This window comes from Lynx canadensis, chromosome D4 (genome assembly GCF_007474595.2).
Source record: "Lynx canadensis isolate LIC74 chromosome D4, mLynCan4.pri.v2, whole genome shotgun sequence".
Lineage (NCBI taxonomy): Eukaryota > Metazoa > Chordata > Mammalia > Carnivora > Felidae > Lynx > Lynx canadensis.
In genome coordinates this window covers 18,704,329-18,732,295 of record NC_044315.2, presented here as the reverse complement: position 1 = coordinate 18,732,295, position 27,967 = coordinate 18,704,329, and the positions used below count along the sequence as shown (strand labels likewise).

Genomic DNA, 27,967 nt, shown 5'->3' with positions numbered 1-27,967 from the left:
ATTTTCTCTTAGGAGAAAGAAAAAACAGAGAATCATATTAGCACATCTCATTTTTACCAACAAAGATAAAGTGAATACAAAGGAAAGGGGGGGAGAAAAATGACAATTTCATGTTATATTTTGTGACAGGCAGAACTAAATGAATTCTGATTTCAATTAAAGATATAATCCAGACTTAACAAAAATGGGGTTCTAAAGCTAACACTTTGACATTAAAATTGGAAACCACTCAAGTGAGAATTTCACCCAAGATTAAAATGTCAAAAATAGCTAAAAAGCAGTCTATGCAATAATCTCAGATTTGAGGAGACACTGACAACAGGAAAGATACTACCAAAAACAAATATAAAACTTTTAAGAATCTATAGAAATGTCAGAAAGATTAAATGCCTGGTATATTTGGAGGGTGGGGAGAGAGAGGAGGAGTTCATTGTTTCAAAGGCAGTTTTTAGTTATAGTCAGAACAGAAGTAACATTATGGAAGCAAAACAAAACCACCTTCTTTGAATTATGTAAAGAAAATATTGATTGAAAAACCAAAGAGCTCTGGTTCCTGTGTTTTTTTTAATCCATCTGGCTCTTCAAAGATTACACTGAACCTGGAAAAGCACATATAGTAAGACAACTTAAAACTCTTAACCGGTAAGATTTGACTTAAGGGACACTTGGTAAAGTCACATCCCAGCTGCTGACATTAATCAATATTAAACACTTTCCTAGAAATCACTGACAACTACAGAGATCTTAGAAGACTGAAATGAAAAAAATGCCAGATTATTTTTTTAATGTTTGATTTTTTGACAGAGAGACAGAGAGAGTGCATGCAAGCAAGGGGAAGGGCAGAGAGAGGGAGAGAGAGAATCCCAAGGAGGCTCCGCAATGCTAGTGCAGAGCCTGATGCAGGGCTCGAGCTCACAAACTTGAGATCATGACCGGAGTCAAAAATCAAGTTAGATGCTTAACTGACTACTAAGCCACCCAGGCGCTCTGCCCAGATTACTTTAGAAAGAAGAAAAATTTAATATCTTTTATTAATTGCTCAAGTGAATGTGGACCGTGAGAAAACTTTAAACACACAAATTAATGCAGGGCAAGTAAAAAGGAAAGCACTCATCATTGGAAGCTAATAAGTTTCATAAAATAGGCATTCTATATTAACTAAATTTCTCTTTTCTAAGTTAAAAAAAAAAAACTTTTTTAACGTTTAGTTGTTTTTGAGACAGACAGAGCATGAATGGGGTAGGGGCAGAGTCAGAGGGAGACACAGAATCCAAAGCAGGCTCCAGGCTCTGAGCTGTAAGCACAGAATCCGATGCAGGGCTTGAACTCACAAACCATGAGATCCTGACCTGAGGTGAAATACGCAGTCAGATGCTTAACCAACTGAGCCACCCAGGTGTCCCTAAAAATGTATTTTTTAATATATTTTAAAAATGGAATCTGTAGCTTAAAATCTTCCACAATGAAACCTCCAAGCCTATATGGTTTTACTGTTCAATTAGGCCAAATATTGAAGGAGGAAGTAACACCCTATCTTATAAAAACTCTCCGCAAGAATAAAACAAGAATTCTTATTTTCTGAGGCCAATATATTAATATCTGGAATTCCTTATCTGAAAGGAAAAAGACAGGTTTATTCCCTCATGAACAGAATTGCAAAAATCCTAACAAATTTGCAATTAACTTGAGTATGGTAATAAGTTTGACGTGAGTGTAAGAAATGATTGTTATATTTGATTTTAAATATAAAAGTACTAATTACTTTAAACAAAACTGTTCTAATCCAGAAGCATAAACTTAAAGTACAGTTACTAAAGTAAGTTAAACATGGACTAAAAAGTTTAGTATACAATATGCTGCTGCTGAATATAACAACATTAATATTGGCACTTACCTGTTGCTGTCTTGTCACGAAATTCTTCAAGTTTAATCAAAGTTGCTGAAGTGAGCTGTGCTAGATTTACCTCTTTTGGAGGTCTGAAAAATTCCACTATACTATTCACCGTTCTCTGTTAAAGTAAGTATCATTAACATTAGGCACAAACTCAAAGTAAACTGAAATGCATTAAAAATTAGGTATTTAAAAATGCTTACTGCATCATATATCATTTCTAAAGGTTCAGCTTCTATGATACACCTTTGAGCAGCAGTTTCATCTAACGGATTTATCTCAAATATAATTTGGAAGAGTGACGTAGCATCATCCAAGGAAGAAAGGAGGTGAGGTTTTGTTGAATTATCTGGTAAGCCAGTGACATGAAATGAATCAATTTTGGTTTCAAATCTACATGAATAAAGATAGGACAAAAATTAGCTGTCAGTGCAGTTTTAAGGTATTTCAGAAACTGAAAATTAAAATTAATGAAACAATTTCAGTTAGGATTTCCTGCTACTCCATTCCATTCATATCATAGAAAATACACAACTATTCGATCTGAAATGACATAAATTAATTCACAAACAACTCTTCTCACATGTTGATTTCAACATAAAAAAGGCTATTTAAGGGTTAGGGGTTTAAAGTTCCCCATAAAAGGAGTTTGGAAGTTATCACTCAATACTAACAAGTAAAAAGGCTGACCAAAGTCTTCTCGGATATGTAAGAGAAGGATGACACAACGCAAATCACTGTCCCCCAGACTGGAGAGACAGGTGAGTACGGGGAGTCACAGAACACAGAACACAGACTCATGAAGAAAACTAACCCTGTACATCAGGGCCAAGGTTGGAAAACCTGAACTGTTTCATTCTCCTGAACTGCTGGAGATTCAGTGTGGACAATTCTGAGGTTAAAAACTCTAGGGGGACTCAGTCATAGGAGAGGGCCCAAAATATTTTAAGATACAACTCCAGGAATTAGACCAGGTTCCTGCATAATACTGGAGAAAAATCCCCTTGTGCTTCAGGCAACAGAAGCAGAAAAGAAATACAGAGCACTGTGTTCTCAAAAAGGCATGCCCTATCAAGCAACTAGTTCCCCAGAGCCTAACCTGATGAGGTATTATCAGAGCCAAATGACCCAGCGAAGGGAAATACCCAACTCGTCAGGTCTACTATTCCATATGCAACAAGGGAAATACCCAAGTCCAGCCAACTCTAGCTATCCTATCCCACCTAAGGCAGTAAGAAGGGAGGTACTGAGAAATATACATAAATATATATGTGTATATATTAGTGTTTATATGTATCTATTTACTGTATTTTTCACCCAGTACATCATGTCTATCAAGAAAAAAATAATAATACTAAAAAGCAAAAAACACAATTTGAAGTGACAGTACAAGCATCAGAACCAGATAGGCAGGAATTCTAGACTATTCAAAAACAATTAAGAAGCACCTGAGTGGCTCAGTCAGTTGAGGATCCAGCTCTTGATTTCAGCTCAGGACGTGACCTCACCACCATGATCTCATGGTGCTGAGAGCCTGCTGGGTGTGAAGGCTGCTTGGGATTCTATCTCCCCCTCTGCCCCTCTACCCAGTTCACATGCATGTATGCACTCTCTCTCTCTAAAATAAAAATAAAAAGGGGCAGCTGGGTGGCTCAGTTGGTTAATCCGACTCCAGCTCAGGTCATGATCTCTCAGTTTGTGAGTTCGAGCCCCATGTCAGGCTCTGTGCTGACAGCTCAGAGCCTGGAGCCTGCTTCAGGTCTGTGTCTCCCTCTCTTTCTGCCCCTTCCCTGCTCACGGACTGTCTCTCTCGGTCTCTCAATAATAAATAAATATTTAAAAAAATTTTAATAAGAATTAAAACAATTATGTTAAGGGGTCTAATGAATAAAGCAGACAGCATGCAAGAACAGATGAGCAATATAAGCAGAGAGATGGAAAGCCTGAGAAAGAACCTAAAATAAATATGAAAGATCAGTAACACTGTAACAAGAATGTCTTTAAATGGGCTTACCAGGAGACTGGAAACAGCTGATGAAATTAATCCCTGAACTAGAGAATGCATCAGCAGAACCATAAAAACACAGATATCAGAGAATAAAGACTAAAATAAAACAGTAACCAAGCACTATGCGACAACAAAAGATGTACCATATGCACAAGAATACCAGAAGGAAAAGAAAAAGGTACAGAATACATATTTTAAAAAGAAAGATGATTTCTACAAATTAATGTCAAACATTAAACCGTGGATCCAGAAATCTCAGAGAAAAGCAGAATAAATGCAAAAGAGAAAAAACTACCCCTACACGTTTTCACAACTACAAAAAAAATCAAATATAAAGAAAAGACCCTGAAAGAAATAAAAGAAAAAAAAATACCTTACATATAGAGGAGCAAAGGTAAGAATTACATCTGCTTTGTTAGAAACCATAGAAGCAAAAAAAGTATAGTGAAAATTTTAAACGTGTTAAGAGAAAAAAAAACACTTAGAATTCTGTACCCTATAAAATCCTCCTTCAAAAGTGAAGAGAAAATAAAAACTTTCTAAGACAAACAGAAATTGAAGGAAATTGTTTGCAACTAGACTTGCCTTTTGAGAAATATTAGAAGCTATATAGGAAGAAAGAAAAAATGTAAGTTAGAAACTCAGATCTAGGGGCGCCTGGGTGGCGCAGGTCGGTTGAGCGTCCGACTTCAGCCAGGTCACGATCTCGCGGTCCGTGAGTTCGAGCCCCGCGTCAGGCTCTGGGCTGATGGCTCAGAGCCTGGAGCCTGTTTCCGATTCTGTGTCTCCCTCTCTCTCTGCCCCTCGCCCGTTCATGCTCTGTCTCTCTCTGTCCCAAAAATAAAAAATAAAAATAAAAAAATAAATAAAAAAAAAAAAAAAAAAAAAAAAAAAGAAACTCAGATCTACATAAAGAACTCAAGATTACAGAAGAAGGAAAAAGTAAAGGTAAAATAAAAACCTTTACTTATTTTATTGATCTAACAAATTAATATGTTCCAAATCACAGTAATAAGTTGGTTATGTATGCTTACATGTATTTTATGTGTGTATATATGTATACTCTTATGCGTGCTCGTGTACAAGTGAGATGAGTAATAGTAATGATACCAGGGACTAGAAGAAGGAATACAGGTATTTTTGTTCTTATAAAGTACTCACACTACCCATGAAATACTATAGTGTTATTTGAAAGCTGACTTGGATCATTATTAACCTATATAGAAAACTCTAGGGGCAACCACAAAAAAAAATTAGAAAAAAAAGTTATAACTTGATATGATAATAAAGGTGAGAAAACAAAATCACACAAGATACTCAATTAAACCACAAAGGCCAGAAAAGGCAAGAAAGACAAAAACAGGAACAAGGAACAAGGACATCAAACAAAAAACAGAACTATGGTAGATGTTAATGTTACAACAATGAGAAGACAAGCCACAGACTATGAAAAAATATTCACAAAAGACACATCTAATAAGAGTTATCCAAAATATACAAAGAACTCTTAAAACTAAAAAAACCCCAAACAACACAGTTTATAAAGGGGGCCAAAGCCTTAACAGACACCTCACCGAAGAAGACGTACAGATGGCAAATAGATGCTCCATATCAGGTACAGCAAGGAAATGCAAAAGGAAAACAAAACAGATGCCAGGGCACCTCGGTGGCTTAGTTGGTTAAGCGTCTGATTCTTGATTTCAGGTCACTATCTCCCAGTCATGAGATAGAGCCCTGCATCACAGGGAGCCTGCTTAAGATTCTCTCTTTTCTCTGCCCCTCCCCCCGCTCATGGTGTCTCAAAAAACAAAAACAAAAACAAAAACAACCACAGATGCCACTACACACCAATTAGAATGGCCAAAATCTGAAACACTGACAACACCAAATAAGGGCAAGGATGTAGGAACTCTCACACATTACTAGTGGGAATGCAAAATGGTACAGCCTGTGGAAAACCGTGTGGTGGCAATTTCTTATAAAACTAATTTCTTACAAAACTAAACATACTCTTACCATACAATCCAGCAGTCATGCTTCTTGGTATTTACTCAAAAAAGCTGAAAACTTATATGAAAACCTGTACACAGATGTTTATAGCAACTTTATTTATAATTGCCAAACTCTAAAGCAACCAAGATGGGTTTCAGTAGGCGAATGGATAAATAAACTGTTATAGCCTGACAACACCATGTTCTTAAGCACTTCAACAAATGTACCACTGAGCCAAGAAAGGCATGATGGAACCTTAAGTGCATATTACAAAGTGAAAAGAAGTCAATCTGAGAAGGATACATAGTATATGATTCTAAATACACGCATGACATTTTGGAAAAGGCACAACTATGAACACAGTAAAAGATCAGAGGTTGAGGGATGGGGATGATGGATAGGCTGAACAGAGAATTTTTAGGGCAATGAAAATACTCTGTATGATCCCATAGTGATGGACACATCATTATATGTCTGTCCAAACCCATATAATGCACACTACCAAGAACGAGTGACAATATAAACTATGAACTTTGGGTAAGTATAATGGGCCACAAAGAAGAGAAAAATTGGGAGTAATGCTTAATGCATACGGGGTTTCACTTTGTGGGGATTCTGTGACCAGACAGGGGAAGTGATTATTCAACATTATGAATATATTAAATCCCATCGAATTGTACTCTTTGGGGATGATTTATGTCAACTTTACCTCAATAAGGAAAAGTTAATAAAACAAATTTACTGAACTAGTAAATGCATACATTACCAAAAAAAATTCCTGAAATCACTACCTACCAGGTAAAGATACTTGAAAAAGTAACCTAAGCCTAAAACAAGCAGAATAAAGAAAATATAAAGGTGAGAGGATAAATTAATAAAATAGAGAATAGACAAATATAGGAAAACACAAAACCAAAGTTGTTTTTTTTTAAAGGATCACAAAATTTAGCTTAAGAAAGAAGAGCAAAGACTCGAAAAAAATTAGGAGTAAAAAAAAAAAAGACATTATGAGGTTTCACAGAAAGAAAAGGGGATTATGGTAATACCGTAACCAACGACTTGCCAACAAATTAGATAGCTTAAATTAAGTGGACAAATTCCTAAAAAACTACCAAAACTGACTGGAAAAAAAAAAACAAAGAATATCTAAATAGACCTAAGAACAAGATTAGATTAAGTTAATAATTAAAAACTTCCCACAAAGAAACGCTAAGGCCTCAGTGACATTACTGGTGAATTCTACCAGCAAACATTTAATGAAGAATCAATGCCAATTCTTTACAAACTATTCCAAGGATGAGGGAACATTTCCTAACTTATTATACAAGGACAGTATTGTCTTAATACAAAACAACAGACAAGCAATCATAAGAAAACTACAGACTTATATTCTCTTATGAACAGACATAAAAATCCTCTCCAGCAAACCAAATCCAGCTGTATGTAGACAAAATTATACATATGCCCAAAAGAATACACGGTTATTTTATCCTCTGAAAATAATTTAAGGTAATAAACCATAAGTCAAAAGAATAAAGAACAAAAACACCACGATCATCTCAATAGACACAGAAAATGCATTTGACACAATCTAACAACCTTCTAGGCCAAACAAAACAAAACTCAACAAACTAGTAATAGAAGGAAATTTCTCAAACTTGATAAAAGGCATCTATGAAAAATCCACACTTAACATCATATTTAAAAGAGTTAAGCCATTCTTCATAAGATAAACAACTAGGAAAGGATTCCCTTTCTGACCACTTTTCAACATAGCACTGAAGGTTCAAACGAGGACAATTAAGAAAGAAATTAAAGAAAAGGTATCCACATTGGAAATACAGATGTAAAACTATCTCTATTTTCAGATGCAATGCTCTTGAATGCAGAAAATCCCAAGGTATTCACTAAAAACTATTCAAATAAATAAGTTTATCAAGCTTGCAGGGTATATACAAGGTTGCAGATCAATAAACAAAAATCAATTGTATTTCTACACACTTGTAATAAAAAATCCAAAAGTGAAATTAAGAACATGATGCCACCTGTAATAGCATTGATGGGGTTCAGGACACGCAGCCCCCAAATATGGCACCTTGGCATAATGAATACTTCAAGTTGAAGGAGTTTGAGAAACAGCAGAAGCAGGAAGGTCACTCTGATATTCCCCTACCCTTACTTCCCTCAAACCCTCATATAACAGGTGCCCTCCCTATACCTAGAGCAAAGCAGCATCTTTCTCTCTAAAGACAAAGGTAAACTGAGAAGAATCCTAACAAATAGGGCTTGCTGAAGTTCCCCCAGTCAAGTATACTTACCTTACACTCCCTGACCTTTCAAGTCCTTCCCAATTGTCCACTCTTCATCAAAGCTAACGTAGTCTAGTCTAACTGGTTCTTTGCATCTTCATTTCCTTATGAAGACTCTCATGTCAATTTAAAACTTACACAAAATAAATCTGTATGCTTCTCTCGTTAGTCTTCATCAGATTTAATTTTCAGATACAGCAAGGCACCCAAAAAGGGTTGAGGAACACTCTTTCCTTCCATACAGCATCAAAAACAATAAAATACATGAGAATATGCTTAATAAAAAAAGGTATAAAACTTGTAACTCTGAAAGGTATAAAACACTGTTGAAATTAATGAAGATCTAAATAAATGGAAAGACATCCAATGTTCACGGGCTATAAGACAATACTGTTTAAATGTCAGTACCTAAAACTGATCTCCAGATTCAACACATTCATTAAATCTAACCTGAAATTTTTTGGCAGAAATGGACAAGAGCAGCTGAAAAGACACAAAGAAATTCAAGAAAATCAGAGGAGCAAGAAAAAGAAAAAGGAAACTGGGTGTATTACTGGCAGCAGATTAATATAGATGAATAGGAATAGGATCTAGAAATAAAATCTTACATTTATGGTAAACTCATTTGATGAAGATACCAAGATCATTCAATGGGAAATAAGTTTTCCCAATACATGATGATAGGACAAATGAGAGAAGAGAATGAAGTTGAACCCCAACCTCAAGCCATATACAAATGTTAACTCAAAATGCATCATAAACCGAAGAGATGAAGGTATAAAATTCTCACAAGAAAATAAAATAAAGGAATATATCTTTGTGTCCTTGAGTTATGCAAAGACTTCTTGAGTCTTTAATTCAACAAAAAATAAACTGGACTTCATCAAAACCCAAATATCCAGCAAAGAATACCATCAAAAATATGAAAACAGTAAATGAGAGAAAAGAACTAAAAAACTTTCATCTCATATGAGATTTTTTCAGTAATACATATAGAATTCTTAAAACTCTCCCAACAAATAAGAGTCTGAGGCCAGACAGCTCTCCAGGGGAATTCTACCAGACATTTAAAGCTGTTCTTCCTTTGAAGCTGTTCTAAAAAATAGAAATGGAAGCAAAACTTCCAAACTCATTCTACCAGGCCTTGATTTTAAAAGCAAAGATCCCACTAAAAAGGAGAATTACGGACCAATTTCCCTGATGAACATGGATGCAAAAATTCTCAACAAAATACTAGCAAACTGGATCCAGCAATATATTAAAATAATTCTTCATATTCCTGGGATGCAGAGCTGGTTCAATATCTGCAAATTAATCAGTGTGATACATCATGTTAATAAAAGGAAGGATAAGAACCACATGATCCTATCAGTAGATGCAGAAAAAGCATTTGACAGAATACAGCATCCTTTCTTGATAAAAACCCTCAATAAAGTAGGGATAGGAGGATCATACCTCAAGACCATAAAGGTCACATACAAAAGACCATCTTCAATGGGGAAAAAACGGAGAGCTTTCCCCCTAAGGTCAGGAACACAGCAAGGATGTCTACTCACACCACTGTTATTCAACATAGTACTGGAAGTCCAGCAATCAGACAACATAAAAAAACAAAAGGCATTCAAATCAGCAAGGAGGAAGTCCAACTTTGACTCTTTGCAGAAGACATGATACTCTATGTGGAAAACCCAAAAGATTCCAGCAAAAACTGCTAGAATGGATACATGAATTCAGCAAAGTCACAGGACACAAAAATCAATGCACAGAAATCATCTGCATTTCTATACACCAATAATGAAGCAGCAGAAAGAGAAATCAAGGAAATCAATCCCATTGACAATTGCACCAAAAACCATAAAATACCTAGGAATAAACCTAACCAAACAGGGGAAAAATCTATACACTGAAAACTGTAACAATTTTATGAAAGAAATTGAAGAAGACACAAAAAATGGAAAAAAATTCCATGCCCATAGATTGGAAGAACATAATTGTTAAAATATCAATACTACCCAAAGCAATCTACATATTCAATGCAATCCCTATCAACATAACACCAGCATTCTTCACAGAACTAGAACAAACAAGCCTAAAATTTGTATGGAACCAGAAAAGACCCCCATTAGGCAAAGCAATCCTGAAAAACAAAACCAAAGCTGGAGGCATCACAATTCCGGACTTCAAGCTGTATTACAAAGCTGTAATCATCAAGACTATATGGTACTGGCACAAAACAGACACATAGATCATTGGAACAGAACAGAGAACCCAGAAATGGACCCACAGACATATGGCCAACTAATCTTGGACAAAGCAGGAAAGAATATCCAATGGAAAAAAAAGTCTCTTCAGCAAGTGGTGCTGGGAAAACCGAAGAGTGACATGCAGAAGAATGAACCTGGACCACTTTCTTACACCATACTCAAAGATAAACATAAAGGAATATATAAAGGATGAAAGACCTAAATGGATGAAAGACCTCAACATAAGACAGAAAGCCCTCAAAATCCTAGAGGAGAAAATAGGCCACAATCTCTTTGACCTCAGCTGCATCAACTTCTGACTGGACATGTCTCCAGAGGCAAGGGAAAACAAAAGCAAAAATGAACTATTGGGACCTCATCAAAATAAAAAGCTTCTGCACAGCAAAGCAAACAATCAGCAAAACTAAAAGGCAACCAATGGAATGTGAGAAGATACCTGCAAATGACCTATCAGATAAGGGGTTAGTATCCAAAATCTATAAAGGACTTATCAAACTCAACACCCAAAAAAACAATCCAGTGAAGAAATAATCCAAAAGACATGAATAGATACATTTCCAAAGACATCAGGATGGCTGACCTATGAAAAAATGCTCAACACCACTCATCATCAGGGAAATACAGATCAAAACCACAATGAGATCCCCCCTCACACCTGTAAGAATGGTTAAAAATTAACTCCAGCAACAACAGATGTTGGTAAGGATGTGGAGAAAGAGGAATCTTTTGCACCGCTGGTGGGAATGCAAACTAGTGCAGCCACTCTGGAAAACAGTATGGAGGTTCCTTAAAAAATGAAAAATAGAACTAGCCCATGACGCAGCAATTGCACTGCTAGGTATTTTACCAAGGGATACAGGGGTGCTGATTCAAAGGGGCACGTGCACCCCAATGTTTATATAACAGCATTATCAGCAATAGCCAAAGTATGAAAAGAGCCCAAATGTCTATCGACTGATGACTAGATGAAGATGTGGTATGTATATACACACACACACACACACACACACACACACACAGTGGAATAATTACTCAGCCATGGAAAAGAATGAACCCCTGCCATTTGCAACAACGTGGATGGAACTAGAGTATATTATGCTAAGCGAAATAAGTCAGTCAGAGAAACATAACTATCGTATGACTTCACTCATATGTGGAATTTAAGAAACAAAACAGATGAACATAAAGGATGAGAAGCAAAAACAATATCAAAACAAAGGGAGACAAACCTTAAGAGACTCTTAAATACAAAGAACTGTGGGTTGCTGGCAGGGTGTTGGATGGGGGGGGCAGGGGGAAGGGCTGAAGGGGTGAGGGGCAGTAAGGAGGGTACTTGTTTTGATGAGCACTAGGTGTTATATGTAAGTGATGAATCACTAACTTCTATTCCTGAAATTATTACTACACTCTATGTTAACTAACTTGGATTTAAGTTTTAAATAAATAATAAAAAATATTAAAATAGTTGCCAAGGGAAAAAAAAGAACTCTTAAAGCAGAATAATCAAAAGACAACCCAATTAATAACGGGCTATAACTTAATACACATTTCTCTAAAGAATATACAGAAACAGGTACCTGATCACACGAAAAGATGCTTAACATGATTAGCTATTAGGGAAATGCAAATCAAAACAACAGTGAGATACCAATTCACACCCGGTAGGATGGCTGTAATCCAAAGGAAGGTAAGTGTTGGCAAGGATGTAGATCAATTAGAAACTTTAGTACACTACTGATAGGAACGTAAAATGTGCAACTTCTTTGGAAGACAGTCTGGCAATTCCTTAAAAATTTAGACACAGAGTTACCGTATGAGGAAACACTTCTGCTCCGAAGTATGCACCTAAGAAAATTTAAAACCTGTTGTCCATATAAAATATTGCCAGTAAATATTCATAGCAACATTACTCATAATAACCAAAAAGTAGAAACAAGCCAAATACCCATCATTTGATGAATGGGAGAACAAAATGTAGTATATCCATATGATGGAATATTACTGGGCAATAGAAAAAGGAAAAAAAAAACATTAATTCATGCTATACCACAGATGAACCTTGAAAACATGCGAAATGAAAAAAAGAAAAGAAAAATATGCTGAGTGAAAGGAGCTGGACAGAAAGGCCATATAATTTATGATTTCATTCATTTGAAATGCCTCCGACAAATTCTTAGAAATTACTTTTTGCCCTACACTGGGGAAAAGGGAGAATGAGGAGTGGCTGATAGGTGTAGGATTTCTTTTTTTGTTTTGTTTTTAATTTTTTTTTAACGTTTATTTTTTTGAGACAGAGAGAGAGCACGAACAGGGGAGGGTCAGAGAGAGGGAGACACAGAATCCGAAACAGGCTCCAGGCTCTGAGCTGTCAGCACACAGCCCGACACGGGGCTCGAACTCACGGACTGCGAGATCATGACCTGAGCCGAAGTCGGCCGCCCAACCGACTGAGCCACCCAGGCGCCCCTCTTTTTTTGTTTTTAAATTTTTTTTAATGTTTATTTATTTTTGAGAGACAGTATGAGCAGGAGAGGGGCGGGAAGACACAGAATCTGAACCAGGCTCCAGGCTTTGAGCTGTCAGCACAGAGCCCGACGCTGGGCTTGAACTCACGAACCATGAGAACATGACCTGAGCTGAACGAAGTCAGATGCTTATCCAACTGAGCCACCCAGGCGCCCCTAGGATTTCTTTTCTTTAGAGTGTTAAAATGTACTGGAAATAAGATAACGGTAATTGTTGCACAACTCTGTAAATATACCAATGTGAATTTCATGTGAGATACTAATGAGTTGTACACTTTAAACGGATGAATTGCATGGTATGTTAATTATATCTCTCAATAAAACTATTTTAAAAACAAAAGTAAAATAAAGACATATCCAGATAATAGCCAAATTGTTGATGCAGTTTTTGTATAGTGTGATTTGGACATTTTAGTATTATTCTTCAGTGTCCCTCTACTTTCCTCAGCATAGAGTTTTCTATTGAACATGTGTTATTTTATTAATTCCAAAATGTAAGTTCGTAAAAATACATAAGGATACGTTAAACCACAGTAGTCTTTATAAAATACTGTTAGGTTGTGAATTTTTTTCTTGTAAGTAAAAGAAAAATACTTACTTAATTGCTTGTGCTCCTGGTCTTTGCACGATCAAAGTGCTAAATTCTTCCACTACAATATCTAACAGTTCAGGTGTTTCTCGTTTTTCTCTTAGAACAATAGACATACTTTTCAAGTGAACAAAAAACTTCATGGCTTCAACTAGAGTGTATTCAGAGGAATAAAATGAGAAGAAAACATATATGTAAATACAACAAATACTCTCATTCATATACTTTATTCTTTCCAATAACCAAAAAAATACTTTAAAAACAACCCTTTATATATTAAATTATCACCACATTAACATTAAAAAGTAGGGGCAATTTTTATCCTTACCTTCGAAAGTAAAATAAGGAATACTTACAGACCAAATATCAAAACAAATCAGAAACCTACTTCTGAGATGATTAAAAACAGGACTATCTATCATTAAACTCTAAGGTATAAGGCAATAAAACATCTTACTGTTTTAGGCAAGGTTGGATCAACTGCTGTTTCACTGTAGCCGATTGCTTCATAGAGTAAAACTTTTCTTCAGGTGTCAACATTTCTTCAAGAACTACAAATCATAAAGAAGTGTTTTTCATTCTTAACTGGTAACATAAAACTAACCCATAATTTAGCTGCCTTTAACAAATGAAATGCAAATTTAACTCCTTTTATACTTTTAAGAAATTATAAAAAAACTTTGTTAATTAAAAATTTAATGTTTATTTACTTTTGAGACAGCAAGAGACAGAGTGCAAGTAGGAGAGGGGCAGAGAGAGAGGGAGACACAGAATCCGAAGCAGGCTCCAGGCTCTGAACTGTCAACACAAACCCTGACATGGGGCTCGAATTCACAAACTGTGAGATCATGACCCGAGCCGAAGTTGGATGCTTAACTGACTGAGCCACTCAGGCGCCCCTTTTTCAATTTTAAAAAAAGAAATCATAACCCCTGAATGTCAGGATGGCATTGGCAATTTTAAAAGGATTAGTCTCCAAAAATATAAATTGCTAAATATATAAATTTAGCAATATAAATTTCTAACTATTTGTATTAAGCTCACAAAATGGCTAACAGTATTACACACTTAATGGCATTGTGCTAAGCAACACACTTAGCATACAAAGTAGGTAGTATTAATATCATAATCTTCCCATTTTACAGATGACAAAATGGAGATTCAAAGAGTTTAAGTAATCAGCCTAGGATACACTGCTAGTAAGTGATAGATCCAGGATATAAACTTAAGCCCCTAAATCTCCAAAGCTATGATCTTAAATATTTGGTAAGAAAACAAAAACCTTTCCAAAAACAATTTCAACAGAAATGTACAATGGCTTATACCATTTGCAAATTTTCACTTATTACTATCTATGTGCATTTACTAAATCCTCTGAGCATAAAGTTCTTCTGTAAACTTTAAGGTAAAAAATTTATTTTTTATTTGAGATATATATTTGCAATGTTATAAGAGTTTTATTGAGAGTAAGAATAAGTTACATATGATATGTATGCATATTTTGCTGATTTCAATTAAAAAATTTTCTGCAAAACTTTATTTTCACACCTGATGATTAGCTACACTAAATTAATCTGATGATTAACTGCACTACTATAAAATGAAATGGACCTACTTCCAGGCTTAACATCTGGCTGTTCTTTACTTCTTGGTTCTGACCAAGTCCACAGCCAGCTAAACCATCCTTTATTATCCTCCGAATCTTTTGCTCCTTCTCTGTAAATCCTGTATCCAGCTTTCTTTACCTAAAATAAATTTTCAAATAAATGACAAATTATCCTTATTTAGCAATCTAAATAAATAGAAATATGACACAAAACTTAACTATTCTAGTGAATAAATATAAACAACATACTGACAAAACACAGTAACTGCAACATCAGCCAAACCTGAGAATGTAGGACTACCAGGTACGATCAGCCCTACTGTCTTACAAGTCACGGTGATCACACGACTCCCCCCAAAATTGGATTTTCACCTTCATATGAACTGAGTGTTTGATAAGCCAAATTATTTAGAAAGAATTTTTTCCCCATAGGACCTAATTTAAATGGATGGGGCAAAACATCAAATCAAGTTTTCTTATACTACAAGAGGCAAATTTGAACCCCTTCCAGGAAACAGCATATTATAGCACAACACTAATATATGACTACATCTGTCAAATCTACACGGAATCTAGATTTACTTTTACTAATTGAAACATAATCTGGAATTACCTCAACTTCTGCCTGTTGTCTTGATATAGTTATATTAAATACATCCAAGATCTTTTCCAACTCCTAAAAATATAAACAAAAGTGTGTTTGAAATAACTTTATATACCTATATAAAGATTATAAAAATTATAAAATTGCATATATAATCTATCAAATTGCTGCACTAAAGCAAAAATGTAATAGGAAGCAGAAAATAGATCATCTATCAACATAATATTCCTGTTAAATTCTGAGACGCAGTGCTTATATATGGGTCAGCCTGGAAACTGTACTGATGGAATAACCTTAACAAAGAAACCATACATGTCACGCACACGGGTGTTACAACCTTGCATGATTCACAGACACATACTGAAAGGTATCATACAGGTACTGCTTAAAATGATTTTGGGGTTTTACTACAACAAGGGTAAACACATTAGTGTCACTTTCAACTAAAAATTATAAATCCTTCATATTATATGCACAGTTGGTGCCATCTTTAATATAAAGCAAGTCGATCTGTATACATTTAAAACTTATTTGAAATTCTACATTTTCCAAAGTTTTTCTGGCTACTGAAATAAACTAAGATAAGCTAAATATTTCATCATATCAATACATTATTTCCATGATTGTTTTTAAGAATTTCATGCTAAAATCTTTTTATCCTCCCTAGGAGAAGCAAACATGACCTACTATTATCCAGAAAACAGCTTGACTCAGGATTCTACCATCCAGCAGACTTGTAGGATTCAGGTTAAGATCCAAAATAGTAAGTAAGGAAATCTGTATCCATCCCAAAAGGCCTCTAAACCCAAGCATTCCTAATTAGTCTAAGTCTGCAGAAAGTGTCCCACCTCGAAATAAAAATAAAGCTCAGTCTTCAGGGAGCTCCTAATTGGAATCTGGCCTAGATTCAGAATGGTTAATTTCAAGAAGGTACCTTCCCTCAGTCTCCCTGAACTGAACTTTATCCCACAAAACAAGCCCATCTAGAATATACTATAATGCTAAAAGACTAGTATTTAGGGAGTTCTCAAGACAGATAATGAAACATAAAGTTGCTGGTTAAGACTAGAAATTCCACAAAATTAAGACAAAGAAGGCTCTCTGTATGGGTAAAAAGTTCAGGAAAGTCCATACAAGAGATGGTACTTAAGTAGAGCTTTAAGAATGAGTAAAAGTGGGGGAGAGAGAGAAAGAGAGAGATGAGGAAAGGCAGATGGACTTGGCTACAAACGTAAGCATGGTATGCATAAAAGTCAAGAAATTTATTTAATTAACACCGTCAGATGTAACAGAGAAATGGAACGGTGACAGATAATGTAAGGCTTTGAAATAGAGACACAGAGAAGATTGGAATCAATGTAGCAAATGCTTTTTAGGCTTTTAAGGTTAAAAACGTCATAGTGTGAGACTTCAAATTACTATTTGCATGAACCCAGATCTCCGCAGATTCAGAATAGTCTCTAATTCCAACAGGTCACAGGAGAATATCACCAGAGCTCATATCACCCAAGTAAATTAAGAACAGGAGTATGAAAAAGTCTAAGTTAAAAGACAGAGTCAGTCAAAATTGAAGTAGGAAGTGTTAGTCACTAAAACGGAGGAGTTATGTAGCATAAAATGTTCAACTTTTTTTTAAATGCTAACCTGCAAAGAGAGGAGAAGTTCACCCGTTGGCTTTTTAGTTGTTATCTTTTTTTTATACAGTTCTTTATACTGCTTCATTTTTTGCCTGTGTTCTCTAATATACTTCCATGACCACATCCGTAACCGGGGGCAGACATTTACTTCCAGAATACCATGTATAGCATAAGTCCACCTATAGTAAAACAACAAAAACAAAAACAAAACCCTACACTTAACACCCTCAAACCAACAGTAGGAAATAAAGTTACTTCCACTCCAAAACAACATATGTACCTATATAGGACACAGACTATCAAAATGGTGTACTGAGTATCTGATTTTTCCCAGCCCTATTTAAGACTACATTATTAATCTTACCTCCTTCCAAAGTGGAAGTAAACAAAATCACTAAATTTTGTTACAAAAAATATAGCTCTACAGAAAACTATGGAAATATTACTTGGCAAATAGCACTTTAGTCACCTGAATAGTAATTAAGAGTCAACTAAATTAAAAGTATTTCCAACTTCAAGAAACAGCAAGAGCTTAATAAGCGATTAAGACTTCTGAATTTAGAAACATTTTTAATGTTTATTTTTTTGGGGGGGAGGGGCAGAGAGAGAGAGGGAGACACAGAATCTGAAGTAGGATCCACGCTCTCAGCTGTCAGCACAGAGCCCAACACAGGGCTCAAACTCACAAACAGTGAGATCACGACCTGAGCTGAAATCAGACGCTTAACCAACTGAGCCATCCAGGCACTCCAAGACTTTGGAATTTAGAAAGGGGTTATACTTCATAGACACACATAACCCGACTTTCAAGTTCAATTATACAGGCTTAAAGTATCTAATACTAAAGTTTGGATTTTTTTAAAAAAGATATTGCTAGACACAAACTAGGATATAGTTTTTAATAATCCCAAAACTATAGTTAATGAATGGTATTCTAGTATCTCCTTTTATAAATTTTCTTAGCATCCCTTGGAGCGCCTGGATGGCTCAGTCGGTTAAGCGTCCGACTTCAGCTCAGGTCATGATCTCACACTCCATGAGTTTGAGCCCGCATCGGGCTCTGTGCTGACAGCTCAGAGCCTAAAGCCTGCGTCAGATTCTGCATCTCCCCCTCTCTCTGCCCCTCCTCTGCTCATGCTCTGTTTCAAAAATAAATAAAAACATTAAAAAAAATTTTTTTTAATTTTCTCAGAATCCCTTAACTCAATTTAACACAATAAGCAAAAGCCATAAATCAGTTTCTATCTGTCCTTTAAGAATATCTTAAAAAGTTATTCTAAAGTCAATAAATTCACTTTTATGCTATATATTATAAATTTAAAAAATTAGATCAAGCAATTCTACTTCTGGGTATTTATGTGAAGGAAATGAAAACACTAGTACAAAAACATATGTACCCTGAGTATTCACTGTGGCATTAATAACAACAGTCAAAATATGGAAACAACCTAAGTGTCCATCAATGAATAAATGGATAAAGAAAATGTGATGTGTATGTATACACATATACATATGTGTATACATACACACCCACACACATGCAATGGAATATTATTCAGTGCTAAGAAGGAATGAATCTTGCTATTTGTGACAACATAGATGGACCTTGAGGACATTATGCTAGGTGAAATTAGACAAAGAATGATCAACACTGTATGATCTCACTTATATATGGTATCTCAAAAAACAAAAATAAAAAAACTGAGTTCATAAATACAGAGTACAGACTGGTAGATGACAGAGATGAGGCATAGGTAGTGGTTAAAATGGGTGAAGGGGATTAAAGATCCAAACTTCCAGTTACAAAATAAGTCATGAGGATGTAATGTACCGCATGGTAACAATAGTTAATACTATACTGCATATTTGAAAGTTGCTAAGAGATCATAAAAACTCTGAAGGAAAAAATTTTGTCATTTTATCTGGTGATGGAGGTTAACCAGACTTACTGTGGTCATCAGTTCACAACATATACAAATATTGAATCATTATAAACCTTAAACTAATGTAGTATGTCAAATTATACCTCAATTAAAAAAAACTAAGCCATATTACCATTCTCTGGCATGATAGTGAAGAGGTACATCAGGTTTGAATTTCCTATATGGCAGATTTTGCGTCATCATATCAACTGACTCAAGAAGCTCCATAATGCTGAAATACTAAAGAATGAAAATATTAAGTCTATTAAATGTTTCAGATTTTGTGTTCAACTGTTTAAAAAGTTAAATGTTACTCTAAGACACTGTGGATTTCTGAAATACATTTAAAAATCTTAGTTCTGAAAAATAAACATTAAAAAGTATCTTAGTTCTGCTTTTATCAAATTATAACTCAATTCAAAATTTCACTTTAAAAAAATCACCTGTGGTTTATTAAATTCAATTGCTATCTCATGTAACTCAACTTCCAGGTTTATCTTGGGTGCAGAGAAGTCAAAATCCGATCGCCGATTCATCTGAAGTTTGGCATTAGCAGATATGGGGCGAAACACTGGAAAATAATGCAAATTAAAAAAAATTTTTTATATATACCTCTTCTTTATTATTTTTTAATATATAAAATTTATTGTCAAATTGGTTTCCATACAATACCCAGTGCTCATCCCAAAAGATGCCCTCTTCAATACCCATCACCCACCCTCTCCTCCCTCCCACCCCCCATTCAGCCCTCAGTTTGTTCTCATTTTTTAAGAGTCTCTTATGCTTTGGCTCTCTCCCACTCTAACCTTTTTTTTTTTCCTTCCCCTCCCCCATGGTTCCTGTTAAGTTTCTCAGGATCCACATAAGAGTGAAAACATATGGTACCCTATGACCCAGCAGTAGCACTGCTAGAAATTTACCCAAGGGATACAGGAGTACTGATGCATAGGGGCACTTGTACCCCAATGTTTACAGCAGCACTCTCAACAACAGCCAAATTATGGAAAGAGCCTAAATGTCTATCAACTGATGAATGGATAAAGAAATTGTGGTTTATATACACAATGGAGTACTATGTGGCAATGAGAAAGAATGAAATATGGCCCTTTGTAGCAACGTGGACAGAACTGGAGAGTGTGATGCTAAGTGAAATAAGCCTTACAGAGAAAGGCAAATTTTAAAAATTTAAATTGAGTTATATTTCAAGAGTCTCTAAGTACTAAAGGGATGGAGTTGAAAATATTGACTTTCATTTCTTATACTCTTTCTACTTTCCCAGGTTTGCACACTGCTATAATTCGGTTAGATGAACTGTCAATTAAAAGATTCTTTTATCTTTTTCCTAACTATAATTTATATTTTCTTCTTTAAGTAAACAGACTAACTGCAATTCCCCTCAAAACACCAACATAACCCTTAAAGACAGGAACACTCTCTAAAAGGCAAAAATAGTGTAAAAAGTGTTGACAAAAATACAGTTTAAAAGAATTACATTCAAGATGCTAAGAGGAAAGAGATTTTATTTAAACACTGACTTCTATTACAGAACTATAATTTTTGAATTTCTGGTCAGTTTCTATGTATCCATCTGCCTCCTTTGACTTGTAAAAGGAGATTTGAGAAGATGAGTGAGAGTTTACCCAGGATAACCTTCCTGGCTCGACCCATAATCTAAGACAGATTAAACTAAACCTTTATATTTAGTATCAAAAAAGGATAACAATATTCTTGCAAAGGGAGGCCAGTAGTAGCTCAATCTATAGAGAGATCAACTATTAAATTATCAGCTAATCTGTGTAAGAACATAGTACATTCCTCTGATTTTAATCATCCCCAAGGCACAGCACTTAATTTTTTCACATTGAGCATTCAAATGTACTCAACATATTATACTCAATTATATACATATGTTGAACTTGAATAAAACAAGAAGATATTCCACAATAGGAAACTGGTTAAATTCATCATAGTACATCCATACAATAAAATACCACACAGTGAAAAATAAGAAAAACTTATATATAAATGGAAGGATACGTACAAAGCAATAAACCACTAAAATGATTCCTCTCCCACACCTTTCTCATGTTACATGGAAGACTACACAACTCCCATACCCTCCCTGGTTGCAATCTCTATCCATCCCTGGGTTACAATCTCTCCTACCTCTCTCTGATTTTAGCTCCTGGCAACTCTAATTTCCAAGTGATTTCCATATACAAATGCTCTTTCCAAAACCAAAGCCTCTCAGAACCTTGGACTCCTACCCCTTACTTCATCCACTAAACCTCACATGCCCATAGCCCCGCCCTCTCCATAAATTCAGTCTCAAGCATCCAACTCTCCTACCACCACCACGTACCTCTCTAGTATTCTGATACCAAACCTCCAGGTCCTGTGGAACCTAACACTCATTGATCCTATTCTTTCTCTGTCCTTCACCTCCCGCCTCATGTCCTCAGTTCCCTCCCACCCTATTAAAATTCTATGATCGGTTATGTTAATCATTGCCCTGCATTCACTCTTCATTCCTTTGTCCTTCTCACTTTTGTCAGTGATCAGGCAAAACCCTAATTCTGGATAAAACCCCTCACCATGTATTCTACACCTATAATCTACCACAGAAGTTGAATTTTATCAGGGAAAAAAAAATTACACAGTCACACAGATCGGCCTCACTATGTCATAAATCCCACAGTTCCTCAATGTTGTTGAGAAATCATACAGCATTTAGTCAAGGACAGGCCAAATCCATACCCACAGCATGTTTTTGCACAAGCAGTGAACTAGGAATGATTGTTACACTTTTAAACGGTTTGTTTAAAGGAAAAAAGAAAAATATGCGACAGAGGCTGTATACACATGGCCTTCAAACTGAAAAATACTTAATTTACTACATGGCCCTTAAAAAAAAAAAAAATTGCCCAACCCCTACCCTATCTCAGTGGCTCTCAAAATTTGTTATTAATCAAAATCACCAAGAAAGCCTATTAAAACATAGATTGCCAAGGTTCACTCTCAGAGGTTTCCGATTCAGTCTGTCTGGGATGAGCCCTAGGATTTACATTGCTAACAAGTTCCAAGTAATACTGATGCTGCTAGTCTGAACTGCACTTTGAGAATACGGTTCTAGTCAATTCTCTCTCCCGTTAACCTACATGGGTATTTCACAGCCTCTCCTCCCTCCAAAAACCTCCCAACACCTCACATATTAAGAAGTAAGAGCTCATCAAAGTAGTTCCATAAACTATCACTATCTCTACTGCCCACCCAGTATCAGGACTTGTGTCTCACGCCTGAAATCTGTCTTATGATTGAACTAATCACGTTCTCTGTGTGGAAAAGCACTACACTTGTGCATGAGATCCTATCCCCTTTTAACCCACATCAATAAAGAAATTATCCTTCTCTATCTTGCTTCATTTATTCATGTTCTACAGATGATTCTCATCTCAACCTATGAATAAGCTGTTGACTCTCCCATTAAATAAAAAAAAAGCCTTCAGTCCTCCTTCCTCTCCAACAGGTATGCCAATTATCAATTATTATCTGTGAACTCTGAATTCATCCTTCATTGTCTATTCTAAAAACTAGACTTGGGCCCTTGAAATATTTTTACCAGCTAGCGTAATACTAATCTTTATCAGTAGAGGGCGCCGGAGAGATACTGTAAGAGGAGTTATGTTTGCTGGTTCTAATGTGCTCATTCCACAGACTCCTGCACTGCCATGGTTTTTCCACCACCCAGCTCCCACAAAATGGCTCCTACAGAATTCTGCTCCTTCAGCGTCCCGCTCCTACGGTATGATAGCAGCTCCTACACTATGACAGACTTCTTCAGCACCAGCCTCCTGAACTGCAACGGCGACTAGCAGCAGCCAGCAAATTCTCCCAGCACCCTAATGCAGTTCTCCAGTGAAGTGCCTCCCACAGGACAAATCTCTATGAGAATCCATAAAGTTCCTGAGGGTGAATTTCCAACAAGTTTAGAGGACTTTCCTGGCAATCGGTGAGCCCTGGTCACATAGATCTCTATGCTGAGGCAGGCAGACCCTCTTCTCTGGGCACTCCATCTTAGTCCTAGGGTAGGGGCAGTTCCTTCTACTATTCCGTTTTTCTTTAGAGTTCTCTCTACTTGTTAGCGAAATCCTTTGTGACTCCAATCCCCTGTTACAGTCATTTTTTATATTAAACTTCCCCTGCTCAAATTACTGTGTGGTTTCTCTCTCATCAGGTCCTGACTATCGCAGCAGGAAATGACAGCAGGGCAAAGGAGAATAAGTCAACCTAAGTGACAGACAGGAGAATCATCAATACACATGACAAGAAATCTCATCTGTTCCTAATGTTTCCTTTGATGAAAAGAATCTAGAAAATAAAACCAAAACCATGAAATGGATAGTTTAAGAGTGAAAACAAGACTCAACTTTAGAAATTAATAAAGTATAATCATGAAGGTAGAAGAATACAGCAAAGAATCACTGAAGACATCAGACGACCAAGCTAATAAAGAAGTTACCCACTCACCAATCAGTATTTACTGAGTACCTACAGAGTACAAGAAATGCTACTCCTTTCAACTTGAAATTTTTTTTTTTAATTTTTTTTTTTCCAACGTTTATTTATTTTGGGACAGCGAGAGACAGAGCATGAACGGGGGAGGGGCAGAGAGAGAGGGAGACACAGAATCGGAAACAGGCTCCAGGCTCTGAGCCATCAGCCCAGAGCCTGACGCGGGGCTCGAACTCACGGACTGCGAGATCGTGACCTGGCTGAAGTCGGAGCTTAACCGACTGCGCCACCCAGGCGCCCCTCAACTTGAAATTTTACTCATTTCTGAAAAGTACATGTTCATTTCAGAAAATTTGGAACCAAATGCAGTATGGAGAAGAAAAGTTTTAATATACATTTTAAAAATAGTAAGATTACACTACAGACTATGGCAGCTAGCTTATTAAACTGTATTTGCCATTTAAAATGTCTTAACATTATAATTATTATGAATAGTCCTTAGAGATTTACCACATTTATTACATCCTCTCTCGGGACATTTTTCTTTCCTATAGTTTTGAAATATAGCAAAAGTTCCCCAAAAATGAAGGGCATTGAGCAGACAGCTGTTTTATTTGTGCATATGTATTATAAATACCTTGACTTATATGACAAAATTAACATGAAACATCACAGTGACATTAACAATGTTCATTAAAATTTATACCAATTACTTTAATTGTACTTATTTTATAAAATTACTTACCAAAATCATAACCTTCTGGAACAATATTTTATTGACAATACCATTCCTCAAGCTGTCCTATTAAAAGACAAACTGCTTTTATTTATATTCATGCCAACAGATCTTTATTCTACAAAATCCTACCATATGCAAAAAAAAAAAAAAAAGCTGAAAAAACAATTTAAAAAATAAAAACTCAAACTCAGGAGGACTTAGCTATGGAAAATATTAAACTGGTTAGACAATATCCCATTAAACTACTACTATTAAAGAATGTTCTAGGAACTATTTGAATATATGTGTGTTTTATATATTTGTGTACAGACACATATATAAAATTTGACAAAAATTCAACATCCATTTATGATAAAAAATCTTAAGAAAGTGGGAATGAAGGCAATACACCTTAACATAAGAAAGGCCATATATGACAATCCCACAGCTAACCTCATGCTCAATAGTTAAAACCTGAAAGCTTTTCTTCTAACATTAGGAACGAGACAAAGATGCCCACTACTCTGCCCACCACAGAATTAGAAGTCCTAGCCAGAGCAATTAGGCAAGAAAAAGAATGTAAGGCATCCAAATTGGAAAGGAAGAAGTAAAACTATCACTGTTTGTAGATGATATAACATTCTATATAGAAAACCCTACAGACTCCACCAAAAACTGTTAAAACTAATTAATTCAGTAAAATTGTAGGATACAAAATTAACATACAGAAATCTCCTGCATTTCTACACACTAATAATGAAGTAGCAGAAAGAGAAATTGATAAAACAATCCAATTTACAATTACATCAAAAGGAATAAAATACATAGGAATAAATTAAACCAAGGAAGCCAAAGACTTGTACACCAAAAACTATAAGACACTGAAGAGACAAACTAAAGATGCCAAAAAAAGGGACCATATTCCATGCTCCATATTTCAAGATACATTGTGAAAAAGTCCATACTAGCCAAAGCAATCTACAAATTCAATGCAATCCCTGTCAAATTTCCAATGGCATTATTCACAGAAATAGAATGATCCTAATATAAGTATGAAACCACAAGAGACCTCAAAAACCAAAGTAATCTTGAGAAAGAACCTGGAGATATCACAAGCCTTGATTTCAAATTCTATTCAAAACTACAGTAATCAAAACAGTATGGTATTGGCATAAAAACGGACACACAGATTAATGGCATAGAATGAAGAGTCCAGAAATATATCCATGCATATGTATGGTCAATTAATTTCCACAAGAAGCCAAAATGTACAGTGGGGAAAGGAGAGTCTCTTCAATATGTGGTGTTTGGAAAACTGGACAGCCACATGCAAGAAAATGAAACTGGAACCACTACCTTAGACCATACACAAATTAACTCAAAATAGATTAAAGACGTGAAGCCATAAAAATCCTGAAAGAAAAGATAGGCAGTAAGTAACCTTGACACTGGTCTTGCCGATGACATTTTGGACCTGACACCAAAAGGAAAACTAAAGAAAAACAAGTGGATGGGAATGCAAGCTGGTGCAGCCACTCTGGGAAAACAGTATGGAGGTTCCTCAGAAAACTAAAAATAGAAACTACCCTACCACCCAGCAATGGCACAACTAGGCATTTATCCCTGGGATACAGGTGTGCTGTTTCAAAGGGACACATGCACCCCAATGTTTATAGTATAATATACATATACATAGTATATATACACATATACGATTACTCGGCAATCAAAAAGAATGAAATCTTGCCATTTCCACTACATGGAGGGAGCTAGAGGGTATTATGCCAAGTGAAATTAGTCAGAGAAAGACAAAAGTCTTATGACTTCACTCATATGAGCACTTTATGAGACAAAACAGATGAACATAAGGGAAGGGAAACAAACCTAATAGAAAAACAGGGAGAGACTCAAATATGGAGAACAAACTGAGGGTTACTGGAGGGTTGTGGGTGGGGGGGGTGGGCTAAATGGGTAAGGGGCATTAAGGAATCTACTACTGAGATCATTGTTGCACTATATGCTAACTAATTTGGATGTAAACCTTAAAAAAAATTTTTTATTTTAAAAAAAAAGAAAAAAAAAACAAAAGTAAGTTGAACACATCAAACTAAAAAGATTCTACAAAGCAAAGGAAGCCATCAATATAATGAACAGGCACCTACTGAAGAGGAGAAGATATATGCAAATCATTTATCAGATGAGTGGTCAATATGCAAAATGTATGAAGAACTCCTACAACCCAATTTCAGAGAAATAATCCAATTAAAAATGGGCAGAGGATTGGAAAAGACATTTTCTGGACAGATGGCCAACAGATACATGAAAAGGTACTCAACACCACTTATCATCAGGGGAATGCAAATCAAAAGCAACTAACACCTGTTAGAATGGTTATTAACTTTTTTCCAAAGTAGGCTCCATGCCCAGCATGGAGCCCAACACGGGGATGCTTAACTGGCAGTGGCACCCAGGTACCCTAAAACGGTTATTATCGAAATAACACGTGTTGGCAAGGATGTGGAGAAAATTGAACTCTTACACATTGTGGGGTAGAAATATCAATAGATGCAACCCCTATAGAAAAGAGTATGGAGGGTCTTCAAAAAATTAAAAGGAGAACTACCATATGATCCAACAATTCCACTGCTGAACATTTACCCAAAGAAAAGAAAAACATGAGCTAGAAAAGATATGTGCACCTCCATGTTCACTGCAGCATTAATTCTAATAGCTAAAATATGGAAAAGACCTACATGTCTATTGATAGATGAATGGATAAAGAAAATATAGTATAAATACACAGTGGAGTATCATTCAGCCATTAAAATGAAGAAATCTTACCATCTGCAACATGGATGAACCTTGAGGCCTTATGCTAAGTGAAATAAGTCAGAGAGACATATACCCTATGACCTTACACATAGAATGCTTAAAAAAAATTAAAAATAAAATGAAAAAAAAGCCAAGCTCATACTCATGGGTACAGAGAACAGATTGGTGGTTGTCAGAGTGGGAAATATGCATAATGTGTAAACAGAATCAAAAGGTAAGAACTTCTTGTTATAAAAGAAGTCAGTTATGAGGATGTATGTAATGTACAACATGGCAACTATAGTTAGTAATATCATATTGTACATTTTTTTAAAGTTATTTTGAGATAGTGAGCAAACAATAGTGGGGGAAGGACAGAGAGACAGAGAGAGACAGAGAGAGGGAGGGAGGGAGAGAAAGAATCCAAGTAGGCTCCATGCTCAGTGCTGAGTCCGACACAGGGCTTGATTCCACAAATTGGGGGATCATGACCTAAGAGCCAAAATTAAAAGTCGAACATTCAACAGACTGAGCCACCCAGGTGTCCCTCATATTGCATATTTTAAAGTTACTGAGAGA

General features: G+C 35.8%; 1 protein-coding gene across 1 annotated transcript in view; it reads right to left on the bottom strand.

Moving 5' to 3' along the window:
* VPS13A (vacuolar protein sorting 13 homolog A) overlaps positions 1–27,967 on the bottom strand; it is a 255,636-nt gene that overhangs the window by 192,721 nt on the left and 34,948 nt on the right. Inside the window, 12 exon segments of the mRNA XM_030292769.1 lie at positions 1,895–2,009; positions 2,095–2,284; positions 13,588–13,729; positions 14,029–14,097; positions 14,100–14,129; positions 15,194–15,323; positions 15,798–15,860; positions 17,433–17,604; positions 19,481–19,587; positions 19,791–19,918; positions 24,605–24,634; positions 24,637–24,661. Coding sequence (XP_030148629.1) covers positions 1,895–2,009; positions 2,095–2,284; positions 13,588–13,729; positions 14,029–14,097; positions 14,100–14,129; positions 15,194–15,323; positions 15,798–15,860; positions 17,433–17,604; positions 19,481–19,587; positions 19,791–19,918; positions 24,605–24,634; positions 24,637–24,661 — 1,201 coding nt within the window.